The 17,942-nt window shown below is 45.8% G+C and overlaps 1 protein-coding gene across 2 annotated transcripts in view; it reads right to left on the bottom strand.

The window, feature by feature from the left end:
* Positions 1–2,559: 2,559 nt before the first annotated feature.
* The window catches only part of CNBD2 (cyclic nucleotide binding domain containing 2), a 62,390-nt gene continuing 47,007 nt past the window's right edge, over positions 2,560–17,942 (bottom strand). For both annotated transcript variants that reach the window (XM_069548460.1, XM_069548461.1), the window contains 4 exons: positions 17,285–17,462; positions 16,349–16,469; positions 9,067–9,230; positions 2,560–2,903 (listed from right to left, as the gene is read on the bottom strand). In XM_069548460.1, the coding sequence (XP_069404561.1) occupies positions 2,585–2,903; positions 9,067–9,230; positions 16,349–16,469; positions 17,285–17,462 (782 nt within the window). In that variant the 3' untranslated portion in view covers positions 2,560–2,584. The remainder of the gene's footprint in view (positions 2,904–9,066; positions 9,231–16,348; positions 16,470–17,284; positions 17,463–17,942) is intronic.

Here is a 17,942-nt window from a genome sequence, read left to right as displayed (position 1 = left end):
GTGGGTGGGGACTGGCAGAGGGGCTTCTGCCTTCTCCCAGGCTGGGCTTTTGTGCTGCCGTGGCCTCTTCCAGGCCCTTCGGGGCTCTCAAAGCTAAACCATGGGGTTTCCCAAGGGAGAGAGATGACTAGGTCCTGGGTCTGTGGTACCAAGGCTGGAGGGAGACAGGAACCCTGAGTTCTAGGCCCAGCACTACCAACAAGTAAAGCCAGCCCAGACCAGTGACTGGCAGCTTCCAGAGCCTGCCAGAGGGACCAAGGAACCCTCCGTGAGTCCCACCGAGCACCTCCTTGCCTCTGGTCTGTGTCCTCCCTCTGAGGCTGCTGACTTTTCATCCTTCACCCAGGATGCCTGCTCCTGTCACGCTGTCCATCTGTCTCGGGCTCCTTGTATCTGCCCCCACGGTCACACCTCACTTCAGGCTCCGGCAACACCCTGTCAGTCAGACAGAGCCGCTCGACAAGCTATTGGCAGACTGGCAGCATGTGGGCCCAACACAGCCTACGTGTGTGTTTTGTTTGCCTAACAGTATTTCAAAAATAATTTGAATTCACTGCTCACATTTGAAAACCAGTAGAAGGGGGGCGGGCAGCAGAGGATGAGATGGTTAGATAGCATCACCAACTCAATGGACATGAGTTTGAGCAAACTCCGGGAGACAGTGGACAGAGGAGCCTGGCGTGCTGCAGTCCATGGTGTCTTATGGAACATGACTTAGTGACTGAACAATTGAACAACAACAGGAATCACCTAAAACACTGGGTTTCTGGGTTTTCCTGAAAAAAATCTGAAGCCTGGCCGTATTGCATCCACATTATTGCTTGCCATGGCATCAACTGATTGGAGCTACCGAGTGGCTGCTCCACTGGCATGGGGACATGGGGAATGTGCACGCCAGTCCCCACCATCCCCCATGACCTCCCCAGGCCGTCTGCTATGCATCTATCTATCTCTTTAATCTTAGCTGCATCGTGTAGCCTACCATCTCAACTTCCCTGTTGGCTCCAGGGGTCTTGGGGAATAAAATCCTCTACTTTGCCGTACTTGTACCGCTTCTTTTAATCCTCAACAGCCATTATAAGTAGCAGACCTAGGATCTTTTGCATTCCAGTCCCCTATAATGAAAAGGACATCTTTTTTTGGTGTTAGTTCTAAAAGTTCTTGTAGGTCTTCATAGAGCCGTTCAACTTCAGCTTCTTCAGCGTTACTGGTTGGGGCATAGGCTTGGATTACTGTGATATTGAATGGTTTGCCTTGGAAACAAACAGAGATCATTCTGTCATTTTTGAGATTGCATCCAAGTACTGCATTTCAGACTCTTGTTAACCATGATGGCTACTCCATTTCTTCTAAGGGATTCCTGCCCACAATAGTAGATATAATGGTCATCTGAGTTAAATCCACCCATTCCAGTCCATTTCAGTTCACTGATTCCTAGAATGTCAACGTTCACTCTTGCCATCTCCTGATTGACCACTTCCAATTTGCCTTGATTCATGGACCTGACATTCCAGGTTCCTATGCAATATTGCTCTTTACAGCATTAGACCTTGCTTCTATCACCAGTCATATCCACAAGGCTCCATCCCTTCATTCTTTCTGGAGTTACTTCTCCACTGATCTGTAACATATTGGGCACCTACAGACCCGGGGAGTTCCTCTTTCAGTATCCTATCATTTTGCCTTTTCATACTGTTCATAGGGTTCTCAAGGCAAGAATACTGAAGTGGTTTGCCATTCCCTTCTCCAGTGGACCACATTCTGTCAGACCTCTCCACCATGACCCGGTCATCTTGGGTGGCCCCACACAGCATGGCTTAGTTTCATTGAGTTAGACAAGGTTGTGGTCCATGTGATCAGATTGGCTAGTTTTCTGTAATTATGGTTTCAGTGTGTCTGTCCTCTGATGCCCTCTCATAACACCTACCGTCTCGCTTGGGTTTCTCTTACCTTAGACATGGGGTATTTCTTCACAGCTGCTCCAGCAAAGCGCAGCTGCTGCTCCTTACCTTGGACGAGGTTACCCCTCCTGACTTTGAACGTGCAGTAGCTCCTCTTGGCCCTCCTGCGCCCGCGCAGCTGCCACTCCTTGGACATGGGGTTGCTCCACTCGTCTGCCACCCCTGACCTTGGACGTGGGTCTTAGCCCAAGTCACAAGACTCCAGTCAAATGCTTTAGCAAGATGGCTGTCATAGAATGAATGTTCTATGGATCTTAGTTCCCTGACCTGGGATCAAACCCAGGCTCTCTGCAGTGGAAGCACCACCAGAGAAGTCCCCTACACTCCTTCAGACAACCTGTCTGGCCTTGCAAGACCTTTGAGTTCACAACCCTGTCTTTCCTCTGTGCCTCCTGTCCACGTCATAAGACCCTCTCACCCTGAGGCCACCCCAGTGATTAACCCCCGCACCGCCAGACTCCTGACTGTCCCCTACTCAGCCCCACAAGTGCCAGGGGAGACAGTGCCCCCTAATACCTCTCCAGACCCCCAGGTTGCCCCCAGGGCCCCCCACTGTAAGCCCCACAACTCCCATGGCGGTTATTCAGGAAACATGGTGGTCGACCCAACATCTTTTATTGATTCTACATGAGGACCCCTGCATTCTTATACTGAGGCAGGAGCTCCTGGATTTTGTACCGGGGTGCTATAATGGTTTGGACAATCCTCAATGGGGGCAGGTATTTCTGGGGTGCCATAAAAATGGCATGATGACGTTTAGTCTTCTTGTCTAAGCTATACAGGTCCAGCATCACAGTTCTGGGGTTGTAGGTCCCTTTCTTCTTGGGCTGGATTGGAGTGAATGGGGGACGCCAGCGAGGCTCTACCAGTAGCCGCACCAGGTCCTTCCGGAAGATATTCCAGTTGTTCTCCTTGAGGAACCTCTGGCACAGATCTTCATCACTGAAGGTAAGGAACAGGTGTTGGGGTTCCCACACCACCGCCTCCTGACCCCCTGCCCCTCCAGTCCTGCCTCCTGCCACTCCTTCAGTCCCTAAACACCCTGAGCTCTGTCCCACCTCTGCGCCCTTCCCCAGGCCCTCTGTCTGCCTCCTTCACCTTTCCATGCTCCCATCCCCTAGACCTGCACTACTCCATGCAGCGGCCAGGACCCACATGTGGCTACTGAGTACCTGAAGTGTGATTAATATGAATTAGAGATGTGCTCTGAGTATAAAATACATACCAGATTTCAAAGACTTAATACCAAAAAAAGAATGCAGAGTATCTCAGTCATTTTTATGTTGATTACATGCTAAAATGATAATATTTTAGATAGACTACATTCAATAAAATATATTATTAAAATTAATTTCACCCCTCTATTTTTATTTCTTATAATGTGGCTATTAAAAATTTAAAATTACACCTGTGATCATTAGCCATCAGGGAAATATAAGCCAAAGCCATACAAGATACCACTTATGCCCACTGGGATGATGACGATTAAAGCGACAAATACTTATTAGTGTCAATGGAGAAGTGGAGATATTGCAATGAGGGTTCCAATACATTGCTGACAGGAATAGAAAATGATACAGCGACTTGGAAACACAGCCTGGTAGTTCTTCACAAGGTTAAACAGTTAACTTATGACCCAGCAATTCCACTCCTTGATATATACCCAAGAGAAATGAAAACATATGCCCACATAAAAACTTGCACAAGAATGCTCCTAGCAGCATCATTCAAAATAGCCAAAAGGTAGAAACCACCCAAATGTCCTTCGACTGATGAAGGGATAAATAAAGTATAATATGTCCATGCACTGGAATATTATTTGACAATAAAAAGGAATGAAATACTGATATTAGGTTGGCCCAAATCTTGGGTTTCTCTGTAACATTGTATGGAAAAAATCCTGAATGAATTTTTTGGCCAACCCAAAACTGGCTACAATACGAATGAACCTTGAAAACACTATGCTAAGAAGCCAGTCACATGCGCTGGGTTGGCCAAAAAGTTCATTCAGGGTGTCCTACCAAACTAATATATGGTTCTATCTATGGCAAATGTCCAGATCGGACAAATCTTTCGAGATAGAAAGTCAACTGGTAGCTGCCCTGGCTGGTCTTGGTGCCCTGCGTCTACTCTGCCCGCCTCCCCCATAGCACATGAGGGTAAGGAAAGAGGTGGGCAACAGTGGATGGGCTCAGGACTCACTGGCTTATTTCCTCCTGAGACTGCAGCAAGGGAAGGCCCGTTTGGCTTTCACTGCCTCAGCTATACTCTCACCCAAGGAGGCAAGCTTGGTAAATCACTAACACATTAGAGCATTCTTTAGGAAAACTGCGTTGACCAGGACAAAGTCAACTTTGATTCCCAGAGATCAGCTTAATCCAAAATCTAGAGGTCAGAATGGGCTACAAGTTAGTCCCGAGACCTCAGGTCTCAGCAGCGTCAGCTCCTACCAGCTCACAAGAGCAGCTCCATGCTGAGTGACAACAGGCTGGTAGCTCAAAACTGGCCGTGGAGGAGTATGTGTGCCATAGAAACTGGCCAACACTTCCAGTCAGGTGACCTCCCACCTCCCAAAGAGCTGCTTGTTGAACGCTGCCCAGCATACCACTGGAGAGTCTCGACCTAAAGAGCCCCATTAACTCCCACCTCTCACATGATAAAGAACACTACCTAACCCTGCTTTGCACTCACCATGCACCAGGCACTTTATACTTGTTAACTCATCAGATCCTCATGACCACCCCATTTCACAAACGTGGAAACTAAGGCTCAAGGAGGTTAAGGAACTCACCAAAACTTAAGAGAGGGCAAGCATGTGACCACAAATTCTTAGAAGACCTTTTTGATGTTGTTGTTCCAGAGTAAAAGTTGAGACAGACACGATTCTGCGTCACCTCCTGATGCTGGTGGCCACGTTGATTCTAGTCTCGTCTCTCACTAAAGGGGGCAGCTCTTCTAAAGCCCTCCACTCCAAGCAGGGGTTCCAGTTCCACCCTCTGCCTCGCTGGAATTGCAACTGTCATCTGTCCCTGCAGGATGCCAGGACATGGTGCCCTCAGTTACTACCCCCATGCCACATCCGCCTGGCCATCCAGCGCCAGATCACACTCAGTGCTTTGGTTTTAGGTTGTTCTTCACTTGGGCCCATGGGAGAGTTCCCTTTTTTCCTGCGAACTCAGCTGTTCATATTCTACATGCGCTCCTTGTATCTGTAGGGGGACAGGCTTCAGATAGTCCAGCCCATGGCATCCACGGGACAGGTCTCACCCACAGACTGTGCCATCTTCAGCATGTCATGTCCCCCTTTCCTGGGCATCACAGTCCTCAATTAAAACATGGGGGATTTGAGCTAGATAATGGATATATTTTCTGCCTGCTTTAGCAGTCTAGAAAACCATGAGTTCGACAATTAATGAATAAGCCAGAATTCGGTCTGTCAGCATTGCAGACGACTGTAGCAGAGTGCTGACTGTGCAGCACAGACGCTGAGGCCCAACATCTGCCACCCTCAAGCCTGCACAAACCTTCTCTGAATCCCAATTCAGCCGTTAACTGACACCCATCACGCACCAGACGCTCTGTGAGAAGCTAAGGCTCCTTAAACCCTTTCTTTCCTCCTTAAATCCTTTCTTTCCCCCTTAAATCCTTCTTTGAGGAGGTGGCTCTAAATAGCTATTTTCTACATTGATAGGCCACAGGTATCAGAGAACCGGAGCATTGCTGAACTGCAAGGAACCATCAGTGTTTCCCAAGTTGGTTTTTTTTTTTTTTCCCACAAAACCCCCCATTTTTCCTATTCCTTTAAAACTTTTTATTTTGTGTTGGGGTATAGCTGATTAACCATGGGGTGGTGGTTTCAGGTAAACAGCAAAGGAACTCAGCCATACATATACATGTAAAAACTGCCCCCAATCTGGATCATAGCTACATTATCACCTGTTCTTTTATTAATGCTTTTCTTAATTCCGCTTAATTTCTTTCACTTAAATATTTACTTTGGCTTGGTTCAAAAGCAACAAGATTGTCTAATCAAGGGTTTAGTGAACTAGTCCTGTTTTTCTAACTCATATTCAAATAAATATGTAGCTGTTTATAATCTGTGGACCACTTCAAATCATCTTGTAAGCCTTCTGAGAAGATGTTCCATAATTTGGGGAAACTGTTCTACTCTAATTGTTTTGTTTTGCAGTGGAGTCTGATGCCTAAAGGAGGGTAAGTGACTTGTCCATGGTAATACAGAGTCCATGTCAAATTCTTTCCTGTGCGTATTAGATATGGTTGAAGTAACTTTACAGATATGCTTGCCTTCACCTCTTTCTCAACCACAGGAATCACCACAACTGCTTACAAAACCATGTCTGATCACATCACCACCACAAGAAAAGAAATACGCAGGGAGGATGCAAAATTATACCTGCATGGTTTCTCTTATGAAAGTTTGTGTGAATGAATGATAAATGTATATTTGGCACATATCCCTGTAGTAAAAAAAAATACTGAAAGGAAATACATAAATTGCTAATTGGGATTGTTGGAGTAATGCAAACACTTTCGGTCTTCACCTTCTTAAATGTTCAGCCTTCTTCCAGTTTTCCACAGTGAGTGGGCCTCATTCATTCACTAACGTTTATCAAGCACCTATCTCGTGCCAAGTACTGTACAGGTGCTAGAGGTGAGAGGTGGATAAAGCCCAAACCCTGTCTTCAGGAGGAAATTAACCAAGTGGTGGGGAAAGAACTGTGCAAAAACTACACAGTTCTAAGGACTTCCCTAGCAGTCCAGTGGTCAAGAGTTCACCTTCCAGGCCAGGGGATGCAGGTTCAGTCCCTGGTCGGGGAGAAAGAGCCCACATGTCTCGCATTGTAAAAATTCAATAAGGAGTTTACAAATGGTCCACACTATAGAAAAACAAACAAACTACAAAGCTCTAAACAGCTGTAATACAGCGTGGTGTGGCCACTGTGAGAGCTGTAGGACCATGAGTGAACAGAGAGGGGTACCTAGCCCAGCTTTCTGGAGGAGATGAATCTTAAAGAATGAGAAGTTTATCCGAATAAAAGGCTGGAAGCAGGACTGAGGGATGGCGTTGCAGGCAGAAGGGTCTACACTGGCAAAGCAATGGTCTAGGAGGCAATCTGCCTGGGTTGCCAGAGTGGGTTAGAGACAGCAGGAGTGCTACAGGGAGTTGAAGGGTCAGACTACGAAGGGCTGTTTACACGGCACTGAATCTGCACTGTGTCCTATAGGCAGTGAGGTACCACTGAAAGGTTTTAAACAGAAGCTTAACATGGCCAGATTTGAGTTTTAATAAAAGCACAGTGCAGGCTTCCTGGTAAGCTCAGCTGGCAAAGAATCTGCCTGTAATGCAGGACACCTCAGTTTGATTCCCCTGGGTCGGGAATATCCCTTGGAGAAGAGATAGGCTACCCACGCCAGTGTTCTTGGGCTTCCCTGGTGGCTCAGATGGTAAGGAATCTATGCCTGCAATGCCTGAGACCTGGGTTCGATCCCTGGGTTGGGAAGATCCCCTGGAAGAGGGCATGGCAGCACACTCCAGTGTTCTTGCCCGGAGAATCCCCATGGACAGAGGAGCCTGGAAGGCCACAGTTCATGGGGCCATAAAGAATTGGACATGCCTAAGAGACTAAGCACAGCACAGCACAAAAGCACAGTGTGCAGAAATGATCCAGCGCAAAGAAGACGGAGGCAGGAGACCAACGCTAAGATGGCTGCAAGAGGCCAGGTTTGGGGCTCCGAAGCAGGGCTGGGGATGTCACCTAGGGAGGTGAATGAGACCCACTGGGCTGTGTGACTGAAACAGTAGGACTTCATCTATATTTATCTTTGGCTTTTTTTATTTTAATTTAAATTTTTAGCCATATCAGGCAGCTTGCAGGATCTTAGTTTCCTGACCAGGGATCAAGCCTGTGCCCTCAGCAGTGAAAGCATGGGAGTCTAACCACTGGACCACCAGGGAATTCCCTCTTAGTCTTATTCTTTTTAAAGATCTATGTTTGCATATTTATAATGTATAGGAGGTAGACAACACACAGCATATATAGATATAACAGATAATAAATAAACATATGTTACTCATATCACATAATACATTCTAGGGAGTATGCACTCAAACACTCTTTAGTAATAGCAGTGTAAGATCAAAACAGTTCTGTGACCAGCGACCAGGCAATAAATTAGTTTTTACGTAAAAAATAGTGGTTTTTTTTTCACACTATAAAAGTATTCACTTTTATGGAAAATTTGGAAACTAGGGAAATAGAAATCTTTTTATTAAATCTTTTAAGATAAATATTTTTAAATTATAAAATAAATATATCATCATTACCAAACATTGAGAATAAAGGGGAAAACCCACTTGGGATGTTACTACTCTGACAATAACTTTAAAAAGTATATCATTTTTCCCCTTATTATGAAAGAAATAAATTTAAAAAAAGAAACATATACTCACTGCAAAAACAAACATTAGAGGAATATATAACTATAACCAGAAAGTCCCTTTTAGTCCTGTCTTCCAGAAAGAATGACCATTACAAATTGGGCAATACCGCAGAATTATCATTTTTGCTCATTTTCCTGCTAGATTTTTCTCATGTTAGTGTTCTACAAAGGCCCGAGTCATAGTATATATACAACTTTGTACCCTGTCCTTTTCATGTAGCATTGCATCACTCATTTCACTTTTGCTTCTTCAAAAAAAGTTACTATTAAGAGAATGTATCACTGTTTTCTAAACTGTCCCCTTGGTGTGACACATGTGGATGGGGGGGGGAGGTTTGTTTTTCTATTATGAACATGGCAGCTACAAACATCTTGGTATCTTTCCCTATAATTTAGTTATATAGAGATAAATTCACAGGTAGACCATTGCTTCAAAGGGTAGAAACAGTTTTGGGCCCTTGAAACATTATTATCTAAAATTATTATCAAAAGGATTGAGCCAATTTAGAGGGTATCAGCAATCACCAGTTTCATTCTACCCTTGTCAGCACTAGATATTATCACTTTTTTTCTTTTACTAAAATAAGAGGTAAAAAATTGTTCATTCAATCTGGCGGAATGCACACACTTTTCCAGCACTGACCTGGGGTACTTGATACTGAACTTTGACAATTTTTCTATTGTATTACTGTCAAGCAGTTCACAAAATTTTTCTTTCCTGATCCGTATCACCTCAGCTCCCAGGCTCACAAGGATCAAGGGCCGTGTGTCCTGTTGGCTCTCTGGGAGGAGGATCTGGTGAAGGCCCTAGAGAAAAGAAGTCCCAGAAAGTTCAATCTCAGAGACCATCCACTCAACAAGCAAATTTTCCTGATTAGAAAAGCAAGGCCCCACACAGGACTTGAATCCACCTGGGGTCATTCAGCAAGTGATAGGGAGAAGTCCAGGGCTCTCTTTGCCAATGATACCAAAGTCCTCAAAGAACCATCCGAGCACTTTGTCCATAGTCCTACCTCCAGGCAACAGGCTCTGCAAGAATCATGCTTGTGGGACTTCCCTGGTGTCCAGTGGTTAAGAATCTGCCTTGCAAAGAGGGGGATGCAGGTTCGATCCCTGGTCTTGGAACTAAGATCCCACATGCCAAGGGACATCCCTTGCGAAGCAATGAAATGCCGCAACTAAGACCTGATGCAGCCAAATAAATAATTTTTTTTTTTTTACAAAAGGGTTTGTACTCACACAGTCGCTTGCCAGGTAGCAGTATTTTACCAGCTTTCCCTGGTGTCCAGTCTCAACTCTTCTTTGTGCCAGGTCAGCCCATTTTCTCTTCCTTATGATGATGACAAATAGTTCACCCTCCTAGATCTTCCCTTTTTTGCCACCACACCCTCCCTGACCCTTCCCTCCAGGAAGTTCATAGCACTTGTCCCCACGGAGCCTTAGTTCTTTCTGTCCCTCACAGGCTCTGGGGCCACTGGCGGCTGCTATGCAGCTCCCATTGCTCCTTGGGCTCTCTGGTGTGGATTCCTACTCCATCATATCTGGAAGGGAGATGGAGGTCAGCAGGCCCATCTGCTTGCTTTACAGGGACTGTATTCCCCTTCGTAAGGAGACACTTTGAGATGGAGCAAAGCTGGGACTAGAGTCCTGGCTGCTTAAGTCCAGTGCTCACGCAGCCTCTCAGCTATTGAGACTCTGGCAAGGAGGGGAGAGAAGGTCAGTGGTCCAGAGCTTGCAATGCCCAGCTGTCTTGGGCTTAAGAGGGCATCAGCCATAAACCAAGAGGTCTGCTCTAGGCAAGCCAAGTGGGACTGGGAAAAATGCAGGCTTCAGAAGGAAGATGCACATGTTTACTTGTCATGTTCATAGGGACAGAGTAAAGGGATAAAGTAGGTGAATTAAATAGTTAATCCCACTAAAGGATCATAAGTAAAGGAAAAGGTATGAAGACCCCTGTGAGTCAATGATCGCGCTAGAAAGCAGGTTTGCTTAGCAACAAAACCACGTGACAAGAGCACATGATGCGCCCCAAAACAATAAAACAGTGGTGGCATGAGATCCACATCCTGCCTGGTGAGTTCAGTAAATCAATGATCCCAGGACGTGCTCTCTGCACACACAGAAACAATAATTTATGGAAAGGTGATCATTCAGATTCAGTGGATAGGACTCCAAGCTCTTTGATCTCTGGTTGGGGAACTAAAAGCCCACAAGCTGTGTGCCGCAACCAAAAATTTTGGGCTTCCCAGGTGGTTCAGTGGTAAAGAATCCGCCTGACAATGCAGGAGACACGAGAGATGCAGGTTCGATCCCTAGGTTGGGAAGATCTGCTGGAGAAGGAAATGGCTACCCATTCCAGTATTCTTGCCTGGGAAATCCCATGGACAGAGGAGCCTGACAGGCGATAGTCCGTAGGATCGCAAAGAGTCAGACATGACTGAGAACACACAGCATATCATAGGCATTTCAAAGTGAAAGGCTCTCATTGTACTGAGACCTAAATTAATTTTCCCATTGTGCTATGACAGTCCTGGCTAGACCATGTGGCGGTAAGAAAACTCCCCTGCCCAACCTTGGAGGAGGAACTGCTGATGGAAGCCTGATGACTATCCAGGAATGAGAAAGAAGGTGGTTTTTCCCCCTCCCCACTTTTCCTTTGATTATAAGACTGTAGCCCACTCAAGTTCTCTGGGCATAGCACCCTCTTGCCTGCCTGCTTGTAAGCTTCACAAACATCTTATTCTAATAGATCACTTCTCACTGAATTTTTTGTGTTGAGACACAAAGGACCGGAATTCCCCAGAGCCCCCGGAAAGCCACCCAGCAGTTTCAATGTGACTTTGGGTAAAGTTACACCTCCCTGGTCCACTGTTTGCTCACCTGTGAAACAGAGGTGAGAACACCTGCCCCGCATGTCTCTGAAGGATTCTCAAACTGAAGGAGACGTGAAGTAGGATTTGGAACCTTCCCCTCCCTCACCCTCGCCACACTACCACCACAATTTGGGTTCTAGACCTTAAAGAATGACCATCTGCTCTGAGCCCTGGCCTTGTCTCTCCCTGTAAGACTGGAGTGGAGAGGTGTCATTTTTCCTATGAGCTGCTGATGGTCTAAACAAGATGGTGTGTGTAAGGATGCTCTGGGAGATGTGAAGATGCTCACACTTCAGTTGTGCTTACAGCAGTGGGCATGAAGCCCCTTCTAATCAGCACCAGGCCTGGCACAGAAGCCAGAATGGCTGCTCTTTAGTCAGTTTCGAGAAGCATGGATATAAATTTAATCCTCACAACCACCCTGGGATATAGGGATTATCAGTCTTAGATGTGGAAAATGAGGTTGGGCAAAGGAAATTTGCTTGTCAAAAGTCACGTTTATCTTTTTACAATAAGGATGATGCCTATGATACTGATGGCAGTGATGGTGGTGATGGTGATGATAGCACCAACTCATGTTTATTGAGCAGTCACTAAATCCCAGGCCCTCTTGTAGCTCTCTGGTGTGTGTTAACTCACATAACCCTCACTAGAACCCCACGAGGTGAGTTCTTTTATTATCATCATTTTACAGAGGATGAGCTGAGGTTAAGAAACATGTCCAACATCACACAGCATGGAAGCAATAAAGCTAGGATTTGAACTCAGGTGGGTCTGTCTTTAGAGTCCATGCACTTATTTATTTATCTGTTTATTTTGGTTGTACCATGGGGCATGTGGGATCTTAGTTCCCTGACCAGGGACCAAACCTGTGCCCCCTGCAGCGGAAGCACGGAGTCTTCACCACTGAACCACCAGAGAAGTCCGCAGAGTCCATGCTTTTAGCTACAAGGAAACTGAGCCACAAGGACGTTAACTAGTTTGCCAAAGGTGACAAGGCAGAAAGTGATGGAGTGGGATTCAACCCCATCAGCCTGCCCAGGACCTCACTAAGGGCAGCCCAGCAGCAGGCACTGTTATTCACCTCCAGTCCACCCTATACTTTCCAGCCAGAGTCAGGTCCTCAAACAGCTTCCCAAAGCTCCCAGGATCATATAAAGCTCTTCACTGTGGCTGCCTCACCCCTGTGAGGTTCCCACCTCATTCACTCCATTTCAGCCACACTGCCCTCCCTTCCAGTTCCCTCCACATGCCAAGCTCCCTCCCGCCTCAGGCTCAACATGCTTTCTCTTTCTGGAACACTCTCCCTCCCAGGTTGTCCACAGCTCATTTGTCTTGTCATTCAGGTCTCCGCTTACACATCACTGTCTTAGAGCAACCTTCCCTGACCACTCCATTTAAGACCACCTCCCCCTTCAACCCCACTTCCTGCTCCGTTCCCAACAGCAATTCAAAACTTTCTGAATGCTTGCTGCTCTATCTGTTTACTGCCTGTTCCCAGACTAGATCATAAGCCCCACGAGGGCAAGAATGACATCAGTTTACTTGCCCACACTGGCCACTTGGGCCGAGCTCGAAGCTGGATAAACGCTCAAGAAATACTTGTGGGACTTCCCTGGTGGTACAGCAGTTAAGGCTTCGCCTTCCGATGGGTGGAGAATGAAGGCCTTGCTCTGAGCTCCCACCCAGCGCCTTCTAGGATAGTCTAGAGCAGGGGTCCCCGACTTCCAGGATCTAATGTCTGATGACAGGAGGCGACGCTGATGTAACAATAACGGAAATAAAGTGCACAATAAACGTAACGCACTGGAGTCATCTGGAAACCATCCCCTCCCACCTCTAGTCCATGGAAAAACAGTCTTCCACGAGCTTGGAATCAAGTCTAAAGTTCCACTTGCCACAGCTTCCCACATGCTCTCTTCCAGAATAAGCAATGCCCTTCCTGGCCTTGGTGCCTCCATTCACTCAGGGTGCTTGGCATCCCAGCCCCTCACTGGGCCGGCACGAGGCGCGTTCACGGCAGGTGCCCAGCCTCAGGAGGCCTGTGTTCAGTCCCGAGCACCTCGCCCTGAGACTCTGAAACTGCAGGGAGGCGGAAGCGAGAGGGCTGGAAAGCACATCACGTGACGCTGCAGGAATGGAGGAATGTTTTCCCTGAATAAGAAAATAATTAACGGGGCACTGGCCTGCTGCCTGGCTCCATAAATGTTGAATAGAAAAACAAAACAGCATTCTTTAAATTCTAAGAGGCCATCATGTGGCAAGGAAACTGATTTCTGTTTATTCTTGGGGGGTGGGTAGGGTGCAGTGGGTGCTGGGAAGAACTCGTTAAAAGCTGTAGGAGGCAGAGTTTTATTGAGCAAAAGGAAGAGCTGCTGAAAAGCTGCAAACTAGTCACTCAGCACTGACTGAGGGCTGGGCCAGGGCCTGGGGCTCCAGACAGTGCTGGGCTGGCCTCCCTGCCTCCCAAGGCACACAGTCCAGCAGAGCAGGAGCGCCGGGAGATCAGCACATGGGGTGAAGGGGTATGAAGAGGACCCTGGGGATTCATGGTGACAATGACTGACCACACATCAGAAGTCAGGGCCCCCACCCCCAAGAAGACTGAGGCACACGGCTACTCACCAGGAGGCCTCACGCCCTCCCTGTGCTGCTCACCCTCTCCCAGCTCCAGTTTCTATCTTCTGGCATCTAGCTCTCACAACGGTCAGAGTTCAGGGTCAAACTTGTTTCACCCATACATTCTTGTCCACTGTTGGATTTTTTTTCCCCCCTGGCCGAGTAGCATGTGGCAATTAGAGCTTCCCAGGTGGCGCAGTGGTAAAGAATCTGCCTGCCAAACCAGGAGATGTGGGTTCGATCCCTCGTTCAGGAAGGTCCCCTGGAGGAGGACATGGCAACCCACTGGGTATTCTTGCCTGGGAAATTCCACGGACAGAGAAGCCTGGCGGGCTACAGCCCACGACGTGGCAAAGAGTCAGACACACCTGAGCACACACAGGACCGCACGGCATGTGGGATCCTAGTTCCCCGACCAGGGATCGAACCTGCATCCCCTGCATTGGAAGCACAGGGTTTTAACCACTGGGCCACCAGGGAAGCCCCTGGATAATCTTTAGAACCATTTTAGGCTAACAGAAAAACTGAGAAGATGGTACCTCTTAATCAGTTTCCCAGTTAAGATCTCACACTGTGTAAAAGTTTTGTTCCAATTAATGAACCACGATGGATACACATCAATAACTGAAGTCAATGAGTTATTTAGATTTCCGTTTTCTGTTCCACAGTCCTCTCCAGGACACATTACACTTAATTGTCAAGTCCCTTGAGGTTCCTCTCGGATGTGGCAGTTTCTCGGCCCTACCATGTTTATGATGATCCAGACAGTTTTGAGGACTTCCAGTCAGGTAGGTCTTGGGTTGCCCCACTATTAGATTCTGACTGATTTTTTCCCCATCATTAGATGGGGGTTACAGGTGATCGGAAGACAACTGTAGTACACCATCGTCATCACATCACATCCCACATTTATCATCTCATAAAGAAGGGCCATGCTATCAACATGATTTATTACTGCTGATGTTGGCCTTGATTGCCTCACTCAGGGAGCATTTTACTTTCAGTACTTGCTCCTCTGTAAAATTATTCTTTTCTTCCTCCTTCCCATACTGTACTCTTCGGAAGGAAGTCACTAAGTGCCATCCATGCCTAAGGAGCAGTGAGGGCACATATCTACATAGATTATTTGGAATTCTTCTGCATGTGAGATTTGTGTCTTCTCATTTATTAATTTACTCATATGTATGCATTATATTCATTTGTACTTACAGATTTTGTTAATTTTATCTATTTTTGGCTGGGCTGGGTATTCCTAATGGAATTCCTATGTGCGGGCTTTCTCTAGCTGCGGTGATGCATCTTTTCATATTGATTTCTTTCCCTTAGAAATATTTTAAGGGAATTCCCTGGTGGTCCAGTGGTTAGGATTTGGCACTTTCACTGCCGGGGCCAAGGTCAATCCCTGGTTGGGGAACTAAGATCTTTCAAGGCACAAATTGCAGCCAAAAAAAAAAAAAAAGAGAGAGAAAGAGAAATATTCATTTAACTTTGCCACGTCTTTTCATAGTTTGCTAATTTCTTTTTATTGCCAAATAACAGTTCCCTGTATGGATTTGTCAGGTTGTTTATATTTATTTACCTTTCCATATAAATTTTAGCATCAGTTTGTCAATATCCACAAAATAACTCACTGGGATTTTGATTTGGATTGCACTGAATCTATACATCAAGTGGGGACAAACTGACATGTTAATGATACTCAGTCTTCCAATCCACAAACATAGAATATTTATCCATTTATTTAAATCTTCTTTGAATTCTTTCATTATAGTTATATAGTTTTCTGCATATAGTTTCTGAACATATTTTGTTATATTTATACCTAGGTATTTCATTTTTTGGTGCTATTGTAAATGGCACTGCATTTTTTGTTTCAAATTACAACTGTTCATTGCTTTATACCCTTGTGACCTTGCTATAATCATTTATCAGCTCAGGAGGTTTTATTTGTTCTATTTGTTTGTTTATTTGTCTTATTCTTTATTTTGTTATTTTGTTTCATTTTTTAATTCTTTTGAACTGCCATATTGACAATCATGTCACTTGCAAACAAAGAAAGCTATATTTTTTCCTTCCCGATCTGTATTTGTTTAATTTCCTTTTCCTGATGCACTGTCTAGGACTTCCAAAACAACACTGAATAAGAGTAGTGAGAAGAGACACCCTTGCCTTCTTCCTGGATTATTTTAAAGCAAGTCCCAGATGTCATATCATTTTATCTATAAATATTTGGATATATATAATGTCTTAAATATAAGGACCTTTTAAAAAAACATAACCACAATACATTACCACATCTTAAAAAGTCAACAACATCCCTTAATATCATCAAATCCAGAAAAGGATGTTTTTACACCTTTACTCTCATTATCTAGCACCCTCAGCCCATCATGTTACACACTGTATTGTGAACAAGGCTCTCTGCACACTTACCAAGACCTCTCCTTGCTCCACTGTGTGGATCTTCATGTAGGCCCCCACCGCAGCCTCCTTGGGGAGATCGCCATACTTGGTTTGGATCATGGGACATTTGATCAGATGAGAACACCTAGACCTGAAATTTGACAGCTTGTTAAAGAGAACTCGCTCGAAGCTCTCGATAATCAGCCCTTGCTCTACTGCATGTTAAGATCGCCCCTCCCTTCTCCTAGGTGGTGAGAAAACAGAAAATCCAACCCTGGGAGAGACTGACTGTCAGGAATTGTAGAGGTTTAAACAGGGAGGAGACTTGGGAGAGGAGGATTTCATCAAACTTTTTGGCCAATCCATAAAACAAGTGGCCAATCCAGGTTCAAATCTCGATTGGACTGACTCTAAAGCCCTTATCTACTGACTCCCTTAGCTGAGTAGACTTTTATGAAAAAGCTCAGATTCAAAAAGGCCGAGTGATACACAGACAGAAAGTCACCAGCAAAAAATGTATGCAGCCCCTTCTTCAGATGGGCTCCCTGAGAAAGGAAGCAGCTAACTGCCTGATGAGGCCCTGTGAGTCGGAGGCAGAGAAAGTAGACCCCAATATCAAACCCAGGACCTCTCTCAGCTGCCTTCTTTTTTAAGTCTTTTTTGAATTTGAATTCGTTACAATATTGCTTCCGTTTTATATTGGTTTTCTGGCCACAAGGCATATGGGATCTTGGCTCCCCAACCAGGGATCAAACCCATACCCCCTGTATTGGAAGGCAAAGTCTTAACCACTGGACCACCAGGGAATGCCCCCTAGGCAGCCTTCTACAGACACCCCAATCTTTGGGGGCAAGTTGTGATTGCTATCTCTGCTCTCCCCCCAGCATACCTGACAGTCTGCCCTGTAAGTTATATCCCCTTTCAACCAGACTCTGAACCCTCCAATCTGTCAAGGGCAATGCTTACTTGATTTTTGAGCCAAAGGTCTTTGGAAGAGTATTTCCTGAGGTTTTAATCTTCCTACTGAAGCTGGATCCTTCTTGCTCCTGGGCTTTCTGGAGATGAAAAAGCTTCAGAAAACTAAAATCCTGTACAGGATATGACCTGATCTGGAATTCCTTAAATCTCTCCATAGGAGATAAATCTGTTAGAGAAAGCACAGGAAAACACATTAATGACTCTTTCCATACATGAGGATAAAACTGGTGGTGCCTGGAGGTGTATCATAGTCTTATGCATGGTGAGTCTGATGCACAGGGGAATTAAGAAAAACAGAAAAGAAAAATATTGTGGTTTCTGCGTATTTTCCCTCTGGGCTGGGCCCTGAGCTACAGCTTTATAACCATTACATCCAGGTGAATGTCATTAGCCTGATTTAAGAGAGAAAAATGAGAAGCAGAATTTAACACCCAGGAAAGGGCCGAAGGGCTTCCAGGTAAAGAATCCGCCTGCAATGCCGGAGATTCCGGTTCAATTCCTGAGTCGGGAAGATCCCCTGGAGAATGGATAGGCTACCCACTCCAGTATTCTTGGGCTTCGCTGGTGGCTCAGATGGTAAAGAACCCGCCTGCAATGCGGGAGACCTGGGTTCGATCCCTGGGTCGGGAAGATCCCCTGGAGGAAG

This window comes from Ovis canadensis, chromosome 13 (assembly GCF_042477335.2).
Source record: "Ovis canadensis isolate MfBH-ARS-UI-01 breed Bighorn chromosome 13, ARS-UI_OviCan_v2, whole genome shotgun sequence".
Taxonomy (NCBI): Eukaryota; Metazoa; Chordata; class Mammalia; order Artiodactyla; family Bovidae; genus Ovis; species Ovis canadensis.
Note: the sequence above shows the minus strand (reverse complement) of the source record. Positions and strands in the feature narration are given on the sequence as shown.